The 25,399-nt window shown below is 39.3% G+C and overlaps 2 protein-coding genes across 2 annotated transcripts in view; one reads left to right on the top strand and one right to left on the bottom strand.

Annotated features, from left to right (window-relative positions):
* Nucleotides 1-12: 12 nt before the first annotated feature.
* On the bottom strand, nt 13-23,625 carry LOC145470540 (uncharacterized). The gene is made up of 27 exons (XM_081454348.1): nt 23,548-23,625; nt 21,664-21,852; nt 19,389-19,439; nt 17,411-17,458; nt 16,777-16,836; nt 15,285-15,353; nt 14,850-14,921; nt 14,502-14,632; nt 14,162-14,207; nt 13,807-13,822; nt 13,580-13,646; nt 13,425-13,465; nt 12,992-13,059; nt 12,251-12,332; nt 10,875-11,786; nt 10,441-10,542; nt 9,891-9,914; nt 9,371-9,395; nt 8,701-8,750; nt 7,963-8,023; nt 7,457-7,585; nt 7,185-7,272; nt 6,072-6,171; nt 5,379-5,472; nt 4,232-4,298; nt 3,852-3,918; nt 13-3,223 (listed from the first exon to the last, which is right to left on the bottom strand). The coding sequence occupies exons 2-27, from the start codon at nt 21,721-21,723 to the stop codon at nt 2,355-2,357; spliced, it is 3,399 nt and encodes a 1,132-aa protein (XP_081310474.1). The 5' UTR covers nt 21,724-21,852; nt 23,548-23,625; the 3' UTR covers nt 13-2,354.
* LOC145470538 (uncharacterized) overlaps nt 23,528-25,399 on the top strand; it is a 70,446-nt gene continuing 68,574 nt past the window's right edge. The window contains exon 1 of the mRNA XM_081454345.1: nt 23,528-23,601. The gene's annotated coding sequence lies outside the window, so the exon portion shown is untranslated. The remainder of the gene's footprint in view (nt 23,602-25,399) is intronic.

Raw genomic sequence — 25,399 nt, 5'->3', positions numbered from 1 at the left:
ATCATTTCGTCATTGCCATTAGGGAGCTTACGAATCGACGACTTTTGCACGACGCCGCCGTTAGATTGCGTGACATGCTCACTGCGCATGCGTTTCTGAGCACTTCCCAGCTTCGCGCCAAAGTCGACGACGTTGGTGAGAGCGATTTGCCGGCGTCTTGGAAACAGGAGGCCGTGAGGTTAGTTTTCAAAGTTTTCCCTCGATACTTCGGGTATTTTTGCCAGATAATTTAAGTATCACATTAGGGGCATGTCCTTGATGTTTGATTTTAATTTTATTTGCCTGTTTTCGTTCAAGAAACGACCTTCTACAGTGCCATGGCGAACGCTATGAGTTCAACCAACACTGAAAGCGGTCAAAGCACGACACGGTGTGAATGAAAAGCAAATTGCTGTATGAAAAATCTTTCATTTTAATCACGCTTCACTGAAATATGACATTTTTTGGTGTACAATGAATTTGAAAGGACTAAAAGGTTTTAGCATTCGTGTCGACAGTTAGAAACAAGGACTAGATAGCTCAACTAGAGAGCTAGGCGATTTTTTCCTCTGTTGTTTTGAGTGCTCTTATAGCCAGCCTAATCTTTTAGAACCCAAATTTTTCTCGACGTACAGCTGCGCTTTCTTTTCTGCCATGCTAGCACATTTTGTTGGTCTGTCTTGAGTATTTTTTTTCTCGAGCTCCTGAGACAATAAACATTTGCCGGTCGCGCATAAACGTCGTCGTCTTAACTGCGAATCGTAAATTCAAATTTCTACAGGACGACGACGCGAGACTATAAGGTGACCCAACGGCGCCGTCGTCCGAAAGTCGTCGATTCGTAAGCTCCCTATTCCTCCAGTGAAGACGTCGTTATGAGGGCAGATTTAGACATCAAAGAAATAAATTAAATCACAAACTATTGTTTTACTCTTCGGAAGAACATGTTCGGTCGAGTGATAAGAAAAAGAAACGAAACCTCTCCTGGAGATGGCCTTTACAGTTAACGGAAATTCTTGCCACTCAGTAAGCAAAACTTTTAAATGCTTGATTCTAAATTTGGAAGTGGAAAGTAAGCGATTATTATATCTCTCAGTTACTACGCATGCTGTGATTGGTCAATTTTAATAGCGGACCGTATTCTGCTGTATACAGCTTGTACACGGCCCACTAAAGTTTAACGTTGTTTTTGTTGCCAAATTGTTTCGCGATTTATCGAAAAGTGTTCTTAACTTTTCGAGCAAGTGAAAGTTTAACACGTTCTGCTACTTTAAATTGTATATTGCACGTAATGGCTTGTTGACTTTTTTTTTTTTACCTTCTATGATCACAAGATCGTCTCGTGACGTCGAGCTACACCTGTGCCCGAAATCAATGCATACGGATGACCTTAATTGGATTTTTCATCAATCAGAATCAGATCAGAATGCAGTGGTTCTGGAAGAGAATGGAGCCGAGATACAAGTACCACTGAATTACGCTCAATAGAACAACCAAATGTCGAACTACAACTAAGTTCAACACGAATAAAGCGCGGCGTTTGAATCAACTGTCGAACTAGTCACACTAAAGTCAAACCATAGTTAATAGAGGGGAATGGTTATGAAGCCGAATTACGTCAACCAAAACGTTTCTATTGGTTAGTGCCTCAGTCAATAGTAAAAACTATTGTGTTTTGTGCACGGTCAAGACCAAAAAAAAAAAAAAAACCAACAAAAACAAACAACAGAGAACTTTGTCGGCTTTCATAACCATTCCCCTGTATTAACTATGGTCAAACTTATACCATTAAGTTCGACACGGCGATGCGTGGAAGTTTGACCCGGGCCAAATGTTAACAGCATAACAAATTTAAAATTACAAGAGGAAAAAAATCCCACTTCAAATCCTGTTTGGATAATTTTTATTCTGATATGTATTTCAGGTAATTCTATATTTTCTATTAATTATTTGCCTCACCGTTGTTCTATTTCATCGCATTTTCATTGCTCACAAGTTCTTTGAAATTCATTATTACAAATTTGTACCATTCGACGTACAAAACTTTGGAACTTTCATTTACTATAAAATTAGATAACAATTCTTCCGGTACAACTCGAGCACAGTTCACCCAACTACGGGTGCAGCGACCTCGAAAATTCCGGAGGATATTTGTATAACAACTAGCCCTTCTAAAGAGCTCGCTCTTCCAGTAGACCAAAAGGTAGATCCCGGAGTCGCATTCGGTAAATTATCGTAAATATTCGGACTATTCCCGAAGAGATTCCGACTCATGTTCTCCAAACACGTATGTGACGAGCGTTCCAAACGCTGTTACGGCAGCTACGTCGTCATCGCGCTTAGCAAGAATCTGCTACTCTACATTCCACTTCAAGTCATTTTTTCCTTTCTTTTGGAATAAGAGGTTTATCTCCGGCTGAATCCATAGCTTTCAAATAAGATGCTGGTCGGGGCGACATGCGAGCGTTTTGTAAATCAGGCCTGTGAAGAGCATTAGAATCTAAAGTGCTTCCGCGAGATTGATCCTTTACCGGTTTCGGATATTTTAGGGGCAGTGATTTCGATGAGGACGATTTTTCTAAATGTCTCCTAGTCTCGGCGACTCCCGGGGCAACTCGGCTGCCATTCGTTAAACCGGGATTTTCCGAAGACCCCCGAAGAGTATTGGAATTGTCCTGCTCGTCACCACGTAAAAGAGAATTTGGCTTTCCATTAAAAGATTTCCTGTTGTTTGTTGTCGGAGCTTCTCGTTGTAATGTCTTGGGCTCGAGCGTCGTTCTCGTCGCTGATGTCGGTTCAGCGGCGGTTATCGCTGGCTCGAATACACTGGAAGCCGAATACTCACTTCCGGTTTCTTCGTCTCTGCCCGAGTTGCGATCATCCAAGTCAATTTCAACGTAAAACTTGGAGCTTTCTTCGGACGGTTTTTTCTTTCGGAAACTTTTCAACAGCTTGTTGCTCGGTTTGGAACGCTGAGCGCTCAAGTCTGGCGAGGAGAACTTCTGTAAAATTTCAGAACCCGTGGTCAAAGAGATTCCTTGTTTGCCAAGCTCCGCTTGATCAGGCAGAGACCTACGTCGATCACCCTTATCCTGCACTGGTTGGCGGTATTGGAAGAGACTGTCATGAACATTTGGAGATTTTTTACTGAACGAACTTGTTACTTCTGTTGTGTAGAGGTAAGAACTAGTTCTATCACGTGGCAGGTCCAGTAAAGAGACGTCAAAAGAATCAACTCCTTTTCCTGTCGAGAAAGAAATAAAAAGCCTTGGTTTGATAGCTGAAAAAAATCCTAAATTATTCTCGAACTTCTTTGCAGAATGTAAGTAACAAGTAATGATCAGAAATTCTAAACCCAACTTCGACTTCACCTCATTTGAATAACGACTGATCGAGCAACCAAGAGAGCGAGTGCATTTTGCACCTTTATCACCATAACTCGCTTTTGTGCATTCACACAATTCTCGAGTTAAAAACGAAGCCTTCATATAGTCGAAAAGACAACTAATTCTCCCAAAACAATTGTATAAATTTCTTTTCGAGGTTCCTTATTTCTTAAACTTGAAGTAAATCGCCAAATAATAGCTTAGCGACGTAGGAAAACATCAAAAGGACAAAACTAATCCAAACAGGATCAAGGATGGTAAAGATTGGCAAGGATATAGATGGATTTTGAACGACAAATTAGAAAGAAATCTGGCTTATGTTTCCAAGATACTCCATCCCTGGCCTAAACAGGAGATGTTTCAATTTTAAAAGAACGACTTGCGAGCTTCGTAGATCATCGGAGAATTATTATTATTATTATTTTACAATAAAATGAAATAGTGCAAATTGTTGTTCTAGGACAGAAAAGTGAAAACTTCACAAACCTTTCATTATATCCTCTTCTGTCTTGGATAACTCTTCAAATAGATGTTCTTTGTCTGCAAGCTCAGCCTGTTGGAAATATAAGTATAGGTAATCGTATGCATATGAATGCGAGTATAATTAAGAATTTACAGTGCAAGTGAAAATTCTCTCAAAAGGCTCGTGCAATCTGAAAGAATTTTCAAATAACACAAGAAGTTAATTGCTCGAGCTTTCATACGATTACTAATTTTTTATATGACTGGGAAAATCACGAAAGCGCGCGCGTTAATTTGCACTGTGTTGGAAATTAAACATTAACGATAAATTGGGACTGCTCTCAGCCAATCAAGTAATTACAAAGATTGAGGTCCTAACAACAAGCAAACAATGAAGTTTTTACCTGAAGCAGCTTTAACCTGGTGTTCAACTTCATTTTTCGAAGCGCGTCTACAAACACTACGACAAGTCTGGACAGAAGAATTAAACGAAACAAGAAATCAGTGATTGCATGTCTTGATTAACACATATATTGAATCAATGGCACGGTAGGTAAAGATTTCACCAATCTAGTGGACTGCCGGCGGTACACTCTCCGTTTTCTGTTACATGAATGAACTTATCCCTCCATAGACGACATGCAGGTTCTCTCAATAATATCATAAGTGACAAATTATTCCTTAATTTTGGTTCTGTGAGCGTGACGTACGAGCGGCGCTAGTAGCGCGGGCGTCGGAAGAGTCACGCTCGCACGCTTTTCTGTTTTGCCTTCTTCCCCACGGTTTTCGAAGAAAAGAGAGGCTGCTCGCAGCCTAGTAATCAAATGGTGGCGAGTAAAATTGGGAAATAATTTCACTAGTATGCTATTTGATTACACTTACACAATCGTGGGTGTTTGACTTGTTTATTGTATTGAGAAATTTCGCGTCAAATATTACCATGGCAATTTCGTAATTTCACAAATTAACGCTGAAATTTTGCACCCTCGCACGCTTACTTGTTTTGCGTTACTTGTTTTGTCTTCCCCACGTTTTTGAGGCAAAGAGAGACTGCTCGCGGTCTATTTGATTACTAGTACTAATTTTTGTCAACTTTTTCGTCTCGAGGAAATTCCTCGAGGGCCAGATTTCGAATATCAAAGTACGGCACCTGTACCGCCGAATAAGAATCGGAAGTGTAGTAGCTCTCATAAGCTTGTAATTCTATTTGTCGTCATAGTGTATAGCTGTTATTGTTTTAGGGCCAGGTGCATTGTTTCTGTTGTTTGTTCTACTGTTCTCTCAAAGGGTAGCGAGCCATTCATGTGAGACCTTACGACAGCTGCTACATGACCCATAAGAATAATAACTTTCGTTCTTCTGACAGTTTCAGACCCATTGTCGAAATCTCAATTCTCCTCACACATTTCCATACATTTCATTTATTTTTAGTTCTGAGAATTTAGTAAAACATCAAAGCAATATCCTCTAGTTGATGATTATTTTTATTCTCATCAGCTATCTGCTTGGGAGTGTATTAATATTGCACGGAGAAGTTGTTAGTCGATCTACCTGACCGCTACAGAAGCCTCATGAATCCTCGTGACCACCGATTTATGATCCTCCTCTTCAACGTTCGTGCCGTCAACCTCCAGAATAATATCTCCTGCGAGTAACAATTACATGACTTTACAGAACAAAACGAAAAGAAACTCGAGAAATGAAAACCCATCCAAGGAAAATAACGTTAAAAAGCGAGAAGAGTGGATCGCAACACTACCGCCCGAGCCCCTATCCCCGACCCCAAGAACCTTCTCCCTCTCTACCTCTAAATATTCCGTGTTTCCTTCAAACAAGCTTCACCTCGCTCCGACTCTCTCCATGTTGCCGTTATCCTACTCCCATCTTTCTCCAGTTTTCCCCAGTCAAAACTCATGTTTTCCCCAGCCTTCCCTTACTCCAGCTATCCCCATCATTCCGAACCCTCAAGTCAAAAGTTCTCCTTCTCAGACCTCCGACTTCCGCATTCCCATTTTGCGAGCTACAAAATACCAAGTGAAGAAAATATAGAAAACGGAGGGGGGAGGGGTCGGAGGTCATAACAGTATTTGGGATAAACAAGGTGTTACAACTGGAGGGGGAGGGATATCTGGAATAAGAGCGCACCCGGCTAAAGGGAAGATGACAATGTTGGAATGTTGAATTCTAGGATGTTACAGGCTTGAAGAGCGAAGCTTTTAGGTATCACATGTGTGGAGGACTTACCTGGCCTTAGTCCTGCCATGTAGCCAGGCCCGTCTTCCTCTACGCTTAGAACAAAAGTCATGTACTCCACCTGGCCTTCCTGTTGAACGATCCCATAGGTCTGCAACAAACAAACATAGGTCCGCAATTCGTACACAAGTTCAATCATCATAAAATCTGATTGCTCTCCTCTTATCTCTTGAAATAAAATCCATCAAGATTTGCCCCTAAGAAGCTAATTTTCTGAAAAGTTCAAAACATGCAGGTTGTAATTTACAGATCTTGTTTGCCTGAGGTATAATAATTTTTGATCTGTTTTCGAGAAGCAAAGTTAACCTGTCATGAGCAAACGACAAATTATCGGATTGTAACGAAGGACGGAATAAGAGAGTGTCAAAAGAGAAATAAGGGAAAACAGACCAACATTCATCTGCGACATAATATTTTACGGTCGTGAAAGAATTTTTGGACGACTTTTTGAATGGAACCCCACCTTACGGCCACCCCGTTATTACGGCCACTTTTTTTCTGGCCCGAACAAAAGGTCAGTCAGTCATTTTCTTACTTGAAGTAACCCTTTCTTACGGCCACCCCGTTAATATGGCCAGATTTGTGTGGTCCGTTGGTGTCCGGATTAACGGGGTTCTACTGTACAAACATATCATCTTTACCAGCTTGAATTCTCAGCATTTTGGCAATCTAGTTTTCAGTTTCATTCATCAATAATTGCCTGACACACCAAAACTGTGCTACTTACAAACCGATGAAATGTGTGCCGAAGAAACGTCTCAAACTCAGAAGCTTTTACTGCGCCTTTCGATAACATACGGACTCTAAAATTCAAAGCTCAACCAACAAATGCGTTTTCCGCTACCGTCAATCAAATGTTCGGCGGCTCCCCCCAGCTTCCGACTACTGCCGAGCACTGTTTCGTTGTCTGAACTGTGCTCAACGATTTGATTACCGCGCGCTCGGCAGTAGTCGGAAGCTGGGAGGAGCCGCCGCCGAACATTTGATTGACGGTAGCGGAAAACGCATTTGTCGGTTGAGCTTTGAATTTTAGAGTCCGCATGTTCATGAAAGGCGCAGTAAGTTAAATATTATAATTCCTCAAGATTGTTGTCATTTCGTTACCTGCAGGGTGAAACCGAATCCAGCTGCTTGGTCTTTACTTAATTGAAGTGTTCGGCGTTGATTAATGGGCGGTGCGTTCTCTGTTGAGCTATGCAAATCAACAAAACACAGAGAAAAATATGATAAATGAGAAATAAACGTTCGTATGTCTACTCCCCACCCTTCCCTTCCCATCCATCAAGGTTCATTCCACGATGTTCTCCCCAATGTATAACTATTCTTTTCAGTTATGCACAATGCACGTGATGTTCACGTGGAATTGTTAGACTAACCTCCAGTCTCCTAGCGTCTCTATTGTGGTGCACGTGTTCGAGCGAATTATCGGTGGTTTCTCGAGAGGTGACGAGTAGTCTCGAAGAAGCTCGTCCTTCGTGGACTTGCGAGGGGCAAAATTTTGAACCCTGTGATTAAAAAGAGGCCACTTAGTAAAAAACACACCAAGTAAAAAACAGCTGAATTTCTATAGAACGCTACATTGAAATGATCAGTTCTCCTGGTATTCTGGCGTTTGCAAAGCGCGATGGTCTTGCGAAATATTCTAGCCAATCAGAGTTAAGAGAACGCAGTTATGACAAATCAGCTACAAATCCACGCTTTACTTTTCCCGCGCTTTTCTCAGACTACAGGGCGCGACTCTTTCTTACACTTTCTCTGCAACAATGATTGTCAGTATTAAGGCAAGCAAAATATGTTATCATCTAAGCAAGTACATGTAAGTGGGCGCGACTTTAATTTTTGCCCTCTCGGGGCTTTAAGGAATGAAATTCAATTTACAAACCCTGTTCTCAAGCTGATTCCCGCTCTTATCGTTGGCGCGAATGCAGAGTACGGCCGAATACCTGCAGCAAAAAACAAAACAATCACAAAACTTCATAATCCGCTGCAAGTTAAATGACCTCAGTGACGGTATATATGGGTTATTGACCAAGTGTGAGGTCAAGATGGCTGGACGTTGGCCAAATTCTTTTTTCGCGTGTTTATGGACCGAGACGGAGACGAGGTCCATAAACACGCAAAAAAAGAACGAGGCCAATATCCAGTCATCTTGACCGAACAAGCTTGGTCAATGAAGGATTTACTACATCGCTTTCGCGGAAATTTTTCTTGCGAGACACAGCGGGTAGTCCCGAGCGGGCAAGATAGCTCCATCTTGCCCGCTCGGGTAGCCAATCACAGCGCAGGATTTGATTCATCTTTCCCGCTCACGGAGCTGGCCATATAATAATTTGAGTTGTTTTGGCCACGTAAAAATTTCTTTTAATTGAAGGAAACCTCAAAATGACATAAGTAAGATGGAAAAACACCAAATAGATAATAACAATAATCCATAACGGAACAAGGATGGTTCAGGATGGAGAAGATTGACACGGATTACAAACGACGATTAGAAATTCATTTACCACTTATAACGCTGAGAAATCGTAATTGTAGATTTTGACTGTTGATAGTGATAAGAACAAAGAAGGAAATAACATTTTGCAAGAACTATTAACACAAGGCTGACTTTTTTTAATACCCTGTTCTGTTCCCTCTCCTTCGAGCTGCGCGAATTCAGCGTCCAACCGCCTGAAAAAGATTTCCAGTAGTAAAACAAACATTATTCAATTAGAGCGGTTTTCATTTGAGTGTCGAAAAGTAAATGGTTTTGCACTTTCTACGCCACACGATTGGCCTAAAAAACTCGCGCCACTTTTTCATCCAATGAGAAGTACAACCAAAACCAATTATGACGCGTTCGCATGCATTTTCCCGCGCTTTGCGTCAGCTACCTGTAATTACTTCGAGTTTTGATGTATTGTCTGTGTCCTTTGTAATTGCCTAAAGTAATTACTTTGGTTTTGGTTTTACGACACTCAATTGAAAACCACTCTGTATCACAAGTTGCGTCACAGAAATATAACTTCAACCATCTCGAACGCTATCGTTCAAAGTTGTTATACGATTTATTGCGACGACAAGGCCATCATAGAGTCATCATGAGGCAGGCTCACGAAAATCTTGTCGCAACTTTTGGTTTCCGTTTTCATGGTTGAGGTTCAGTTAACTTTTCACCACCCCATGATAACACGACTCTGCGTTAAAATGTGTAAATACCGGTCAAAATCACCAATTATTAGATCACTTTTAACTACACTAATTTGCCAAAAATCTGTCCTTTTGTAATATAAAAATTGCCGTCAACTTACCTTCGCGTTAATTTTGTAGGATGACCTAAAAAGAAAAGATTAACAACTGTCAAAGAAGCTTGTTAAAGGATGGCGCACCATCAGTGAAAAATGTAGAGAGAAGTTTTTAAAACCGGGGTTAGACCTAATTTACAGGTCCCATTTTATTTCAGAATGTAATTTAGGTCCAAAAAACGTCGTTGAAATAGATTAAAATCAGCGTAGTCCTCGAACAAATCGTGAAGCAAAGCACGTTTCTTCTATGGTGTATTACAACGTAGTAAAATGAAGTCATAACAACGAGATTGTTTAGGGCTTGAATAACAATTGGCACAACATCGTTAAATGCATAAGCCTGGAAGGAAAAGAACTCAAACGCCGACGAATAATTCTACCGGAGCTTGTTTGTTCTTTGCTTGCCTGAAAACTTATAAAAGAGCTTACAGAAAGAAGCCAAAACTTTGTCTACCAGAAAATCGGAAGTAAGCGATACACCACCAGAAAAAAAAAAAAGACCACAAAACCAAAAAATAAGAATTACCATTATCGTCATCGCCTTCATCTTCTGTGGATGAAATATAAAAGAAATTTAATTATCAATATGGACAGACGTAACATTATTTCCTAGCACAAAAAATTTAGTTCGAGACACTCCTCTCCGGTCTCTCAGGGGTTTCATTAGCGCTTTCAGCAGGAGGGAAACTGGTTTTCACTGGCGGGCACAACTATTTGAACTGGGCTCCTTTATATACAAAAAACGTTCCTCTAGATGGTCAAGCCAGGTGAGCAAAATCATCCTTACAGCCGGTCAATTTGCCCCGGTGCCGGGCCCTTAATGAAACCCCGGCCTCATCAAAAGAAGTGACCCCTTGGACCTCGTCTTCTTTACAAAAGGGACCTTCGCATTGACCCAGAGAAATATTAAATTCAGGTAGACAATTGTCAGGAAAAGACAGGAGCCCTGTACAAGCGAGCACAATTAGCTATGGCGAACATGGAACAGGATTACAACATGGTGAAGTTTGAAAACGCGAGACTTTTAGTAAACAATGTTGACTACAGCAGAACAAAAGCAGCTAATTTCTTCTCACCTGAACTAGATGAACCCACAATTAGGCTAATTCCTCGCTGCCGTAACTTCTTTGTTATCAAAAAAGCGTAATTTGGTTGCTGCCCGCCAAGTGATTCACTGTCTGAAAATTGAAGGTGAGAATAAATTTAATAACTTCCTATTGCATTTAATTAGGTCCTTCATGTGGTATCCGTAATTATGCTCTGTGAGGTGCGGTTCTAACTTTAAAGTCTGTGGATGAAACCCTAGTGTGACCAACAAAATTAACTATTGAGCAGTACTTTCACGTGGTACTGTTTATTATGCTGTACAAGGTAGTTCTAACTTTTAAATCTGTGTATGAGACCCTAGTGTGTGACCATTCAAATGAAAGCTATTAAGCAGTCCTTTGCTGTAGTACTGTTCAAGCCGTAAAAGATCGCTAGAAATTTTCTTAACTTAACATCAACCTACCAGCATCTAGTTTTGAATGCTTCTTCTTGACTCGCATTTTCACCGGTTCTTGTTCAAAGTTCTCGAATTCCACAGTTTCATGAGGCGGAACTTCGTCAATAACCGTAACCATTCTATCATCCTCTGACTCGCTTCCTATGTAAGTCTCTGGTATGTCATCGTCCATTAGAATAGCTTCTCTATGACTTCTGAAATTCAGTTCGTTTCTCCCTCCATCATTCCTCTGTCTAAAAGCAACTTCGGGATAATTTTCACTTTCCTCAGGTCTTGCATTCTCATTACTTACTGTACTCTCCACATCGAGATCTTCTAACGATCCCCCTAAGGAACACGACAAGGAAAGGGAGGGGGAGGTTGATCGTGACGTCACGGGCGACGAGGGAGGGGAGGGAATGCAAAATTGTTCCCAGATGTCCTGCTCACTTAGATTTTCACTCGCTATCGATCGTCGTAAAGAACTTCGTTCATTCGGAAGTAAATCCCGCTCGTTTTTATGGGGAGAATACGGGGACAGCGGGGGTGTGGGAAGAGGGGATAATTGTGGGGTATCCCCAGGGGAAGCTACGGGTGTTCCGTCTTCGAATTTGAGTTTTGAAGCAGCAAGATTGCTTAACTCCACGAGTAAACTGTTGGGAACACTTCCGATTAAAATATCATTATCCGTACGGCTTTCATCTTCCGTTGTATCAAACGATGAAATACTCCCAACTTCAGAGGAGGATCCTGAATGCTGTCCGTTTGTGAGTCTCGTCGATGTTTTTCTCGGACGCTCAACGTAGCATCTCCAGCGATTGTTTGAAAATTGTCCAAGTATTGTTAGTTCAGTTCCTTTAGGGATTAGTGTCCGAGGGTAACCGGGAACGAGACAGTAGTCTTTGTTCGTTGTTGACTGGAACTCACACCGTCTCACCACTAAAATAAAATTGAAACGGAAAAGAAACCAGTTAGTTATAGGTCAGTGCCTTAGACAAGACACTTTACTCTCACAGTGCCTCTCTCTACCCAGCTGTATAACTGAGTACTGCCGAATTTAATGCTAGAATTAGGGGGGGGGGGGGGGAGAGGGGTGTAACCTACGGGGTAACCCTGCGATTGACTAGCACCCCACCAAGGGGGAGTAGAAATACTTCTAGTCGCATAATGGTACATAGAACCAGAGATAAACGCTGGCCTGATGGGCCACTTGGCTCCTATGCAGGCTTTACCTTTTTACCTTTGCCACACCCAGAAAGGCGCAAAAAAAAAAAATAAAGACTTTTCGAACCTTACTGGCCCGAGAGGTGACTAGGGTATTAGCCACTCCCCCCCTGGACCCCCTGGATGGGATGCAAGTCCTTCAGAAGTTAGCCTAAGATCTTGAAGTCTCAGTTACTTACAGTTCGCATCCTTTGTGCCTAAGAACGCTTCCTCCTCCATCTCCAACTGTTGAACGAGGTCTTGCATGTCTTGCAGTCGTTTCTAAGATGAAAAGTTCGAAAACGTTTTAAACATTTCTCGACAGGCTGTTATTAAACACTTAATGACTGGCCCTAGGGGAAACAGTGAGTTCTGCTCCCCGAGAGTGGGGAGGGGAAACAAAACTCACTGTTTCCCTTGAGGCCAGTCATTAAGTGTTTCGTTGTACCTCCCGACTCAAAAATAGAGAAAACTGTACGAAAAAATGATTTGCTTGACGCCGGCTGGCACACAAAATTGTGGCGGTTTCAAGGTGCACGACCTGATCACGTGCGAGTGCAAAGTTCAAGTTGTTTTTTCCCCAGGGAGTTTGTGAGCTTTGACCTATGACACGTTGATACGTTCTTCTCCAATCGGATAACGTATTTGAATTGGGGGGGGGGGAGGGGGGCGGGTGTAACAAAGCACGTTATGTATCAAAACGATTGAAACACGGACAAAAGTGAAAATGGAAAGCTCACATTTTCAAAGTTTTATTCGGGATTTCACTGGAATGTCTTCTTTCCGAAACGAAGTTGCTTTCTATAATTTCTCAGTAAAGTTGATCGAGTTCTTAATCCATAAATTGAAAGATTAATCCCTGCATTTTCAAAATTTCGCTTTTTTGAAAACTTCCACGGCCAGAAAAACAGTTACAGTGAGATTGAAGACAGCCTACAAACCTTTAAGATATCCACATGAGGATTTTCAGCATTTTGTTTGGTGATCTCGTAAGCTTCTTCTACATCACCTAAAAAACGAAAACTACTATTTGACGCCACGCATTTACATTTATCATTGATCACAAACAAAGTAAATTCCCAGTTTCAAAACAACAACAACAACAACAACAAAAAACAGGACACTAACTGACAGAGAACTAATTTGCAGTAAAATTGTTATTTCTCTTGTTTTAAGGATCATGTACATGTGCCTTCAATTGAAAAACTTCACAAACATCGCTCATTTGTTGTTGCCATAATTTAAACCTCGCACTTGCGTCCACTGCAGGTGATTTTGTATACGAATTATGCCCCACTCATTCCCATAACACACACTCACTACCCTACCCCTCCAGTTATCATCTGCACTGCAGGTAGATAATTAATACTTTACCTTCCATTCCGGAGTCAATATCATCTTTATCAAGGTACCTCCTGAAACGAAAAACAAAGACAATTATGCATCCAGATTTCCCAAGCGTCTATGCAATAAAGAATGCTTTTCTTTTTAAGATCGACTGGCTTTTTTTCTTCATCTAAATAACTTACTGTTTGGGAGCAATGTGTAGTCTTCGTTGCTCCATAGAAAGCAACTTCGCTTCTTTTAATCTTTTCTCTGAAAAGAGATTGTGACACAAAAAAACATACTTGGCTAACAATTGGAAGGCACTTTTTGTGGGCCCTGTGCATGAATGTAAAAAATTGCTACCTTCAATGACACTAATGTGGTAACTTAAGCAGTGCACTTTTTCACATTATTCAAGATACAAATATACCTGTTGCAGATTCATTCTGTGTTGGCAGTCATCCATCCAGGCAGGGTTAAAAGAGAGAATACAGAAGGAAATTTACATCAGCAGCAACAAAGATTTTTATAACATGCATATAATTTATAGGAATGAAATAAAAGGATCAAAATTAAATGTACAGTGAAGCATAAAATTTTATCGTAATATATGAATATCTCTGTTTGCAAGCCTATGCTAACAAAGAACTATCAAACTATCAAACCATCAATGAATAAGGCAAGGAAGCCCAGGAAAGCCAATAAGGCTTATAAATGTAGATAAACATGCCCTATGCACACATTGCAGACCTATGAGGCTGGATGCAATGCTTACTTAGATGTACCTGCGGTTTGTCGGCCTTGTCAACACCCTCTTCAATTTTACTAATCCTGTTGATCAACCAATAAATAAATATTAAACCTTACAATAAATTTGTTTTGAACAGCTCAAGGTGCAATCTGACAAAAATATTAATTGTTCATAAATATTATTTTATAAACTACATGAAACAGGAGTTTGCAACAGTAATCAAAATTATGCAAAAGTTGAGGCACCCCATCTTTTGTATAGCTGCTGATTACATGTACTTTTTAAGTTCCAACATCAAATGGTAGAGAAGAAAAAGTTTTTATCTTAGGATGGACTCAACCCAGTCACAACAGCTACTGACTATAAAAACATACCATCGATACATGCTGCCTACAGAGGGGGCCTGAAACAGGTAAGATGGTGAATTTGTTCCTCGGCTAGCAAAGGAAACTCTGAATACATGTTTTCTGTTCACACTGAATCTTGTTTTCCGAGACTTGTACGGCTAGAGAGAAGACAAAATAATCATATGTAACTGCAATAAAATAAACTGACTGCAAATTGGGCAAGGAAAAAGGGGTCGGCAGAGTCTGTGTTTTGGATTCTGAACCTTGATCACTTACATACACTGTACTGTATACTACTATAATGTCAACTGACAAATGATTTTTTTAAAATTAATTTACAAACTTTAAATTTTGTACATGTACTTGCAGCCTCACCTCAGATCCAGGTTCCACAATTGATACTTCTGTGCCTTTTTTTAAGATGATGAAAGCTTCTTTCTTTTCATTCTAAATTTCAGCAGATAAACAAGATCATCATCAAGCCCCAAAGGCTGCTAATTCCGAAAGTAAAGGGTCATTATTTTTGGAAGTTTACAGTATAAAGTACAGCACAAGTGGTGTCCACCTATAGACTTCTGCTTGTGGCACCTCTCTGACGTTGGAAGATACCCACTTGCAAGAGACGTGGAAGGCATGTAGTCTATCCTCTTACAAGTGGTACTGTGGTACACGTAGGTGTCATGTCCTTTACGTGCTTATGGAGGTGGGATGGTGGGAAAGGACTGTCTAACTGTCTTTAAATAGCTGTTCTGCTAAATACTTAACTTGTATCAGGTGTGTGCTTGCTTTTAATTTATGAAATTAGCATACCTCATTTGTAGGTCCAACGAGACTTGAAGGGGGTAGATGTTCACCTGAATTTCCAGGTAGAGACAAGTCCTGTTGAAAGAGCAAGTTATGGTAGTCAGACCAGAATTAGGCAGTACTCCAAGTTGTGACCATTTTGTGCCTTTTGTGCTGCACTGGTCACCAATTTGGTGTCAGACTAACTGCTGTACAAAAGACAAGTTATTCATCAACAAGGTTTGTTTAGTATAATCATTATAGGCCAAACAATTCAACCACAATTTTTGTATGCTTGTCTCTTTTTTGTCTCTGTTTCTTTTTACTTATATTGACTTTCCTGAACAGCAATTAAGACTGTTTAACAACAACAACAATCAGTTACAAACAAAAGTGACATGAAGTGTCCTCCACTTTGTCCCAGTGGAGAACATTTTTATTACAGAAAGAGGTCACCAAAAGGTGATCTCTTCCGAAAAATTTGAGCTCGGAGCCCTGTTAAGGTTTATTAACCGCGCGGCCATGGGCCGAGCGCGGTTCTAGGTTTACCCGTGGTTTATTATTATTTTTTTTTTTTGTCGGTGACCAGACGCAGACCTCCGCTCGGCCAAATTCCGAGTCACGCAACGTGTGATGTTTTTTCCGCCAGAAGCTGTTAAAACATTAATACACGGATAATTTTACGGATATTGTTTCCTTTGTTGTGGGTAAAATATATTTTCTTTTGGTTTTATCGAAGCGTTGGATTCAAAGGGAATAATAAATACGCTAAAAAAAGGTATTACGTCAGCCATGGAATGCGTTGACGTTGCAGCTTTCACTTTCGCTACATGACTAATAAGATCGTATTTACTTTGGAAGTTTATTTCGCCAGAAGCGACGGTCATCAATTTATTTGCAAGTTTGCCAGTATTTCTTGTGGTTTTAGGCAAATGAAGTAAATTCTTTGGCTCTTTCATCACAACGAGTTCATAGATCGGAAGGAAAATGAAATATTTGCAAGCCAAGCAAAGAACATGTCAGGACATGCAATGATTACGTCATTGGTAGGGAAATAACCACAATACTAAAGATAGCCGTCGATAACGCAATTCTTGAATAATGTGACTCGTGTGACTTCTTTGCTAGCCCTTTACTCAAGGAAAAAATTAAATTTAAACTTGACTTTTAAGAAAGAAAGCTGTTGTTAATAGTGTTCGTATCTTCATGCCCATACGTATCCCAAAGAAAGTTCCAGATTAACACTATTATGTCATTGGAGATTTCGCAACGGCTACGACTGATGGTGCAATAGTACAGTCTGTGTTGATCAAGTGATGTGATGTCTACAGTAATCAATGAATCATCAAGGATTACTTTCGAATGTGCACTGCGTTGTGACTGTAGTGCTAAGAAAACAGTTAAATTTTAAAAGCGTGGTTTTAAGATCTAACAGATCTTCTTGTTCAGAAAGGCTTACAGATTTAGGACAGGAAATGCAGACAAAGCAATAGAGAGGCATTCCACTACATTATCTTACCCTGTAGAGTCTGAGTGTCGACCCACACAAGTCAACCCAATATGTTTGCCACACGTTGTCCTAGCAAATTAAAGTTACAAATGAGTCAGACATGTTACAGCGAGTACACTCAAACATTGAACATTTGACATTTTTTTGTACATTTTTTTAGTACTCATAGACTGAATGAGGGCTCAATCTTCATATTAGCAAGAGTATTAAGCATTTATACACTGTAAAAAAGGCTTATTAATCTACATGAAGAACATTTTTTTCTATAGTCACCAAAAAAAATTACCAAAAATATTAATTGCTCACAGTTCAAGTGATTTTCAAGAACACAATCCAATACTGCCAAAGTAAATTGAGTCTGGCATCTTCTTAATAGAGGGTTTTAACAAAAAGACAATGTAATTATTATTACCAATGGACAATAAATTTATTTTTTTTTCTTTTGAGGAGGCATCTGCTTGATAGAGGTGACCCCTCAATAGGGTTCATTAAAAGGGCAAGTAAGAGATGAAGACTCAAATAACATTTTGGGGGCAGGGATGTTGGCTGTTAGCTGTTAGAATCCGACTGTACAGCACTTTACACAAGTAGTGAATTCGAATGTGTCACCGGAAACATTTAAGCCATGAATTTCTACTCTCACCTTTATTTTCTTCGGATCATTCAAGCACATGCAGTTCAGGTATCCCCACTGAAACCAAAAATTCCAACAATTCATTTCAAGTCTAAATAAAAAAAACTGAATTCTCATGCAACTGTGTGAGTACTACACATTCTGCCACTAGATGGATTTGTTCTTGGTAGTCCCTTGTTCAACTCCTCACACATGCGAATCTAGGATAAATGGTGGCCGACATCCGAAATCAATGAGCAATGAACGTGAATGTTTCTAGTGTGTCCTGGGTAGGCGTTTAGTCAGATAACAAAAAATGCTTCATTTTCAAATATTGCCTTATAAATTGTTCATTTGAGCAGGCCCTATAGCACATTTTAGATAGCCACTTTTCAAATTCTGGCTTTAAAAGCCTGGTCCTGGAGTGATGCTCCTTTAGGAAATATTTTGGATTCTAACTCCCTAAAATCCCCTTTCCTGGGTTTCTGAGTCATTCTGAAAAATCTGAGACTAATTTCTATTTCACTGTAAGCATAAGTTTAAGAGCACTTTTTCTGTGGTTATATAGCCTCGTCTAAACACGAGGGGGGTTGGGAGAATTCTAGATGATTCTAGAGAAGTCTTGAATTCTCCCAATCCCCTGAGTGTTTAGATGAAGCTATGTACCAAAGACAAAGTACTCTATTGCTTTTATAAAATATTTCCCAAAAATACAAGCGAATCTAAAACGTCACAACACTGTTTCATACTCTCATCTAAACACACCTATCGACCAATGAGAGCACACATAGTATATCTGATTCAGTTATTTTATAGAACAGTAGAAACCAGTATGGTTTCGCTCATGCTCAGTCATGCTTAGCATGGTAAATAGCCAGCTGGTTGTCCTCTAGCCAGTTCAAATTTTTAGCCATATTTTTTTATCTAATATTTATCATTTGATACATTTTTCTTCCTTTTGGCCAAGAGCCCACCATGTGACCTGCAAATAAATGCCTACAAAAAATGGTCCACTCATGCATGGTACCCTTTTAAATGTGTTTTGCTGAAAAAAAAAAATTCTGCTCATGTATAATTACAACCATGCACTTGTATGAAAAATGGCAGATCACTTCCCTGATTTGTCAGAGAGTGATTTAAATATGAAAACAAACTTGGTGATCATCAAATGATGAAACAATTATTGAACTCAGGTATCGCAAAATATACTGATTCATCAGTGTCTCGCAGATTAATTATTTCCATCAGCCTTCAGCTTTGGCAAATGACTGATTGAAACTGCTTACCACTGACAGATCAGGATATTTTCCTCAACATTGTCCAATAACTGTTAAGTATTTACTTGATCTGTCTAAAAACAGAGTAAAAACTAAATCATTTATAGAAGCAAAAGTACATGTTAAGTTGGGGGGGGGGGGGATGCAGTGGTGTACACACATTTATTAACTTATTTTACACCCAGGGCCCCTTTCTCAAAAGTCCCGGTAAATTCACAGACCCGAAGCTATATTTTAAGATCAAAATCTAAGGAATAGTAGTGTGGGTTTTTGCTCAAAAACCAGTCTTTTCAAAATAGTTCTTCTTATTCATTTTATTACTTTCAGTTTCATATCTGGTGTCATCTTGACACCATTATCAAGTGAAGAATGCACAAATGATTTAAATATGAAAACAAACTTGGTGATCATTGAATGATGAAACAATTATTGAACTCAGGTATCGCAAAATATACTGATTTGTCAGTGTCTCGCAGATTAATTATTTCCATCAGCCTTCAGCTTTGGCAAATAACTGATTGAAACCGCTTACCACTGACAGATCAGGATATTTTGCTCAACACCGTCCAATAACTGTTAAGTATTTGCTTGATCTGTTTGAGTGGCATGGGTGCCTGGACACAAGCTAGCTCATTGTGGCTCAAAGCTTTTTGTAAGTACACTGAACCCTTAATAATCGGTCACTATCTGTGCATTTTTTTTAAATAACAGAAAAGCTGTACCGTACTTACATGGATACAGGAGAAGTCTATGGATTCAATGGAACCTGACAAGCCTGAAGTCTAAAAACAGAGTAAAAACTAAATCATTTATAGAAGCAAAAGTACATGTTAAGTCGGGGGGGATGCAGTGGTGTACACACATTTATTAACTTATTTTACACCCAGGGCCCCTTTCTCAAAAGTCCCGGTAAATTCACAGACCCGAAGCTATATTTTAAGATCAAAATCTAAGGAATAGTAGTGTGGGTTTTTGCTCAAAAACCAGTCTTTTCAAAATAGTTCTTCTTATTCATTTTATTACTTTCAGTTTCATATCTGGTGTCATCTTGACACCATTATCAAGTGAAGAATGCAAAGAAAAGATAATTTATTCTAAAAGTAAAGGCGTGAATTGATTGGATTGGATTGACACTGAACAGTTATTTTTATTTCTATTTTTAGTCTCAATTAGTTTATTCTTTTTCACACCTTTACTTTTGGTATAAATTATCTGTTCAATTGAGTTCTTCACTTGATAATGGTGCCAAGATGATACCAAAATGTAGTTCAGTTTTCTCGCTTCTTTTTATAGTCAACTGTATTTCCAAATTTAACCATATTTATTTAGTTTCATATACATCTATAGCTATTTTGTTCTGATAACCTTGAAGTCTTGAACTAATTTTAACACCAGTCAACCAAACAATATCTCTAAGACTAGTAAAGGCCATATCAAGGGTTCATAACCTCTTTTGGGAACAATTCAAGGTCGACTTTACAAGGACTATCAATGTTCTAAATACAGACTTTTTTCAATGAGTCATTACTTAGAACTTTGTGCTATTAGAAGGACCATTTGGGAACATACCATGTTTAAGTAGATTTTTATTTAAAACTTTCATGCAATTGCCTATGTCTTGAACTTTCAAGAACTTTCAGGAACTTTCAACCATGTCAGGCAAGGAGTAGCAGATTATTTGATTTCAAAAATTTCTCAAGATTTTCACCACATATAAGACATAACTGCTTGAAAAAAATATGGCACCATCAATCATCAGGAATTTTGTTATTTCCAATAGCGGTATAACAGAAGTCTTACTACAACAATTAGATAAATAGACTACATATAGCACAACACGTTATGAAATAATAGCAATAATATGCAAATTCCTTAAATGCCAATACTAAAAGTCTCAGTGCAGGTTGTCATATTAGCAATATTGATAGCAAAATTTGACATAAAAAATTGAGTAGAGGGGCCTGTAATCATTAGCTGTTTACGTGTAGCAAAATTATACTACCACAAATCTTAAAGTTAACATTTCATGTACAGTTAACTACTTTAAAAACATTTAATATTTCAAAGGCGATTAACATTGATTATGTCAAACATGGTTTACCCAGGTAGATATGGTGCTGTGATTTAAAACGCTTAAAATTATCGCTTGTATGCGACTTCAAATAGATCATTCTATGAGCTTACATCCCAAACAAATACTGATATTAATACACTTAAATGAAATGGTCGACAATATTTGATTTATAATTCGATCTTATACCAATGTTTACCATAGCAAACCGTGTTTCGTCGCAAGCGTAAAATATAAACAAAGATGTGAAAAATCAGGCCCACAATAAACATTCTTAAAACATGACACAACGAACAATGGGTTTGGAAAGGACGCTTCGTTGAACAATAGAACAGAAGGTACAGTCTAAAGTTCCTCACTAATTAGTTCTTATCGATTGAATCGACTCCCGACATGGAGTATATATGGTTGCAACACGAAAGCTCTCTTAATATTGTCTTCCTCAAATATATATAATTAAATTTGAGCTTTCTACACGAAATAAACCATTTTCCAGCCAACAAGAAGCTCCTAGACAAAACTTTCAATTGGGGATTGTAATTTCAGTGCGCAAGATGCTAAATACGCGTTGATGTACCAAAACCTAAAACTAGCTTAAGACTATGAAAAACAAAGCTTATCAAGGTACAGTTTTATCACATCAAAATTACATGGAAACGTATTTTAAACATGGGTAACTATAACAAGATAGCAATAAACACACTACGACTTTCATCTGGTTCAAAAAGTACAACAAACTTGGCACTCATCGTACATCTTCACGCGGCGTTATGCGGCGCGTTTTCAACCAGATGAATTTTTCATGTAAATTCGCACTACAAACAAATGTCTGAATCCAAGGAAGGACAACAGGGAACGTTCAAGACTTAATCCAGAGACATAAACATAAATCGGTAGCAATAAGTAGCTGTAAAAGGAAACGATTGACAATTTACCTCATTTTCTGATGAAGTTGGACAATCTTCCGCTGTTTCAGCCATGTTTACGAACATCATATGATAATTTATGCAAAGGTCATTCCATATATGGGCTCCGCCTTTCGTTCATCCGCTTCCGTTTCAGCGAGGTTCAACTTCCGGTGGTCATCGTAATTTACAGAAGTATAGACAATATTTAATCAGACCCTATAAAAGACAAATAATGGCTAGCCTTTATTGTAATCAAAAAGCCAGGCTGTAAATTAAAAAAGTGACAAAACATTTTTACATGATTGAAAAAACAACCCCCTTTTTAGAACCAGTCGTTTTACGGCCGCTGGGAGATTGGAAACTAGTCAGCTGAGTCAGCTGGCCGTTCAGCTGAGCACCCAAACAAATATGGAGGCAGAATGAAAATTCTCCACAGGTAAGAAGGTAAGATTGATCCTTCACTCAGTTCTAGAGTAACAAGATAAATTCTTTCCATAAATGTATCTTAAGCAAGAAATAACGGTATGAAATTTTTAAGAGCATTTTACCCCAGAGAAATTGAAGTTTGCCTGACTTTTAAAATGCTTCTGTTTCATAGCACTAGAAAACGACGCTTAGTGTTATATCAGTGAGAGTTTATGGATTACAAGAAACGAAAAATGTGACTTGGCCCTGGTCTTCGACTTCCTTGCGAACGGAAGTGGGAGTTTTTCCGCTTGCTGTCTCACCGGCTTTAACGATTTATACGATACGTCCTGGCGGACCCGTGTTGACCTAGCACATTGGTAGAAATGTTACAAGTTTGAGTTACCCAGGTCACGTTTTCTTTGACATAATCCGCTATATAATATCCCCATGACTGCCATTTACAAAATTATAATTCTTACAATTGCAAATTACAAAGCGTTGTTCGGATCACCAAACAACGCTTGAATTTTTAAAATTAAGAAGCATTTCTTGAGTGCTTTGTAAACAGACATAATACATGTAAAATGTAATATTACTGATCCATTCAGCATAGTAACGCTAACCGGAACAAAAAGTAAATAATAGTAATGATAAAAAAAAAATGTTTCGTTTTGAGGAACACGAAACGAAACTATGGAAAGGAAGGGGTGTATTTGAAACACGGAATCACGAAATTACGAAATGGTACTATGGTTAGCCTAGATTCGACTAAATAGCGCTCCAGTTAGCCTAAATAGAGCTCCCGGTTAGCCTGAATAGCGCTCCCGTTTAGCCTAAGTAGCGCTCCGGTTAGCCTAAATAGCACTCCGGTTAGCCTAAATAGCGCTCCAGTTAGCCTAAATATCACTGACTTGAAGGTGGTTAGCTTTCAAAAATTGTATGGGTTTAACGTGTCCCACATAGTTAAGTGCCATCTCTTCATTTCTCCATGTCGTGTTTTAAACACGCCCGAGAGGAAGAGCTGATCATGGCTTTGTTGTTCCCCGTCCTGGGTTATAAAGATCAGAATGACGCAGATTTAAAAATTGTTCCTCTCCAGTTAATAATCGCTGATTCATGTCTGTGATATGTCTGATATTTCAAGTCTTATCGCTTCGAGTTAGTTGTCGTAGTAATTTAGCTTATCTGAGTGTTCTAAACAGGTAAGTAAGGGATTGATAAGCAGATCATCTATTAAAATGACAAGCATAGCAAGCCGCCGTGATTTTCCGCGTGATGACCGGTGAACAGAAAACGAGTTTTCAACTTTCTATTCTTGGAAGTTGGTAAAACAACAAGACGAGTGTAAAAGGGGAAAGATCAGTGATATTGATTTAAAAGCGCGAAGAATTAGAATGTTCTGCTCAGAAATTGAGCCAAAAGTTGTTGAATTTGTATAAGTTCATTAAATGTATTTTGTATGTGCATGCTTGCAGAACATGTGAAGCATTTGAACAGACTTACCTCGCTCATATACCGAAGTCCACAGTGAGACTGAGGAGTGAGCTGAGTTTAAAGGTTAGTGCCTTCAGTTGCGGTTGGATTCAATCACGAAAGAACAAATTCTTGTAGACTTAAAAGGAGTTTTGGTTTAAGACAGACGCATCAAGTTATCAATCAATTTTTTACATCTCGCGTGAGCTTCTTTCCCGTGGGGGGATGGGGGTGGGGTGTGACACCATTCTACCTCTCTCGGTAGAGAGAAACGTTGCCTAGCCTCCGAGACAGAGATTCTCTTCTCTGTCTCTCGTCTTCCACCGAGCAGAAAGAGAAAGAATCACTGTCTCGCAGAGTAAACGTTGCCTGACGACCCATTAAACTGCTGTAACGGAGCGTCACCCCATGTTAGAATTGAAATTCATATAATAATAAATCGGTTGGATTATGTTAAAATGATTTAACCAGAACAACACATACCACGGGAAGAGTGTCATAACAGGGTGAAACAGAGATCCCCTCTCAGAGCTGAATGACCGAAAACCTAACTCCACCCTACAGGATATGCTCTTAATCTAGATGGGCTTTCGCTGAAAGATGTACGATATCTCTTAGCTACAACGCAGTTTTACTAAGCGTGTTAGCGTGTTAGATGTCTTGTGAAGAGTGTGAAAAACCGTGAATAGTATATGCAGGTACGAAAAATCGAGATTATACATATTTACTCTGATCTTGCACTTTGTACTTCCGTTCGCGCTTTTTCCTTCACTCATCAGTGCATTTCAACTATAGCCGGATATTGTTGTTGTGTGGGAGCAGAGTCAAGCCCTCTCATTGGCTAGAGGTACTTCTTTTGCTAGTAGAAGGGAATCCCTTTGTCGAAAACTTACGCCTGAAATGTCTAATAGCAGAGACGACCCAATTTCATTCCTACTCCCGAGACCCGAAAAAAACAACTATTCCATGTATCTTAAGATCCGGCTTCAAGCACGTAATTAATAGATCGTGGAGAACTAAGAAAGCTTAGGACGTTTTTAACTTAAGATTTTCTCAGTTTTACATATGGTATAACTATTGCTGAATTGTAATTAAACTGGAAACGGAACTTGACGGCGGTAAACAGACTCTTTTCATAAATGGCTGCCAATTTAAAATTATCCTCACTAACCTCGTTTGAGAATAAAAATTCTTTTGAATTATCAACTCAAAAACGGCGTTAGAAAGGCTAATTGTCGTACATTTATGAAAAATTATGCATGTATTAACGCAACTTGGGGAAAAATATGGAAAATTAACTCTGAGCAACTCGCTTGGTTTGCTTGAGAGTAGAAATCTGTCCCTATTTTCTGGATACCGGATACTTGTGGCAACTGGAATTCGAACGGATCAAGGACTCTCACACAGAATTTCAGTTCAACGTAGCTTTATTCCTCCTTTTGACGCAAGCTTTCGTCACAAACGTTGCCCGAAATTGAAGAAACCACTTTACTAAGCCTTTGCGGTCAAATTCCGAAACGCATTTCGCTTTTTTCAATTCAGGCTCAAAGATTCTGGAGAATACGCGCAAGATTAAAGATGGCAAAATCAGTAAACAGTTTAGACAGTATATCCTTTTTACAAAAACTAAGCGGGTTTTTTTCCTGTTCTGTTTGTTTGGACATGGTGGGTTCGGTGCACAAAAGGCCATTTCGGAATTACTCACTTTTATCCTCTTTCTCAAAGTGAGTCTTGGTGCCCACCTTTCATATGAAAATGAGGTTTCATTCACATGCAAATTGAACTCATTTTCATGTGAATGGTTGTGCACCAGGCCTCGCTTTGAAAGAGAGGCTAGGCTTAGGGCAACTCGGAAATGGGTGAAATGGGTTATTGGGTCGAG

Source organism: Orbicella franksi, chromosome 15, assembly GCF_964199315.1.
Source record: "Orbicella franksi chromosome 15, jaOrbFran1.1, whole genome shotgun sequence".
NCBI lineage: Eukaryota > Metazoa > Cnidaria > Anthozoa > Scleractinia > Merulinidae > Orbicella > Orbicella franksi.
This window is presented reverse-complemented; position numbering and strand designations above follow the sequence as displayed.

Excerpts from the sequence above, each read along its gene's own strand:
- LOC145470540 (XM_081454348.1), bottom strand. The coding sequence starts at position 21,723 with ATGATGTTCGTAAACATGGCTGAAACAGCGGAAGATTGTCCAACTTCA. Across the intron at positions 7,273-7,456 it reads GAGACGCTAGGAGACTGGAG|CTCAACAGAGAACGCACCGC; the intron begins GTTAGTCTAACA and ends TGATTTGCATAG. Across the intron at positions 6,172-7,184 it reads GATTCGGTTTCACCCTGCAG|ACCTATGGGATCGTTCAACA; the intron begins GTAACGAAATGA and ends TGTTTGTTGCAG.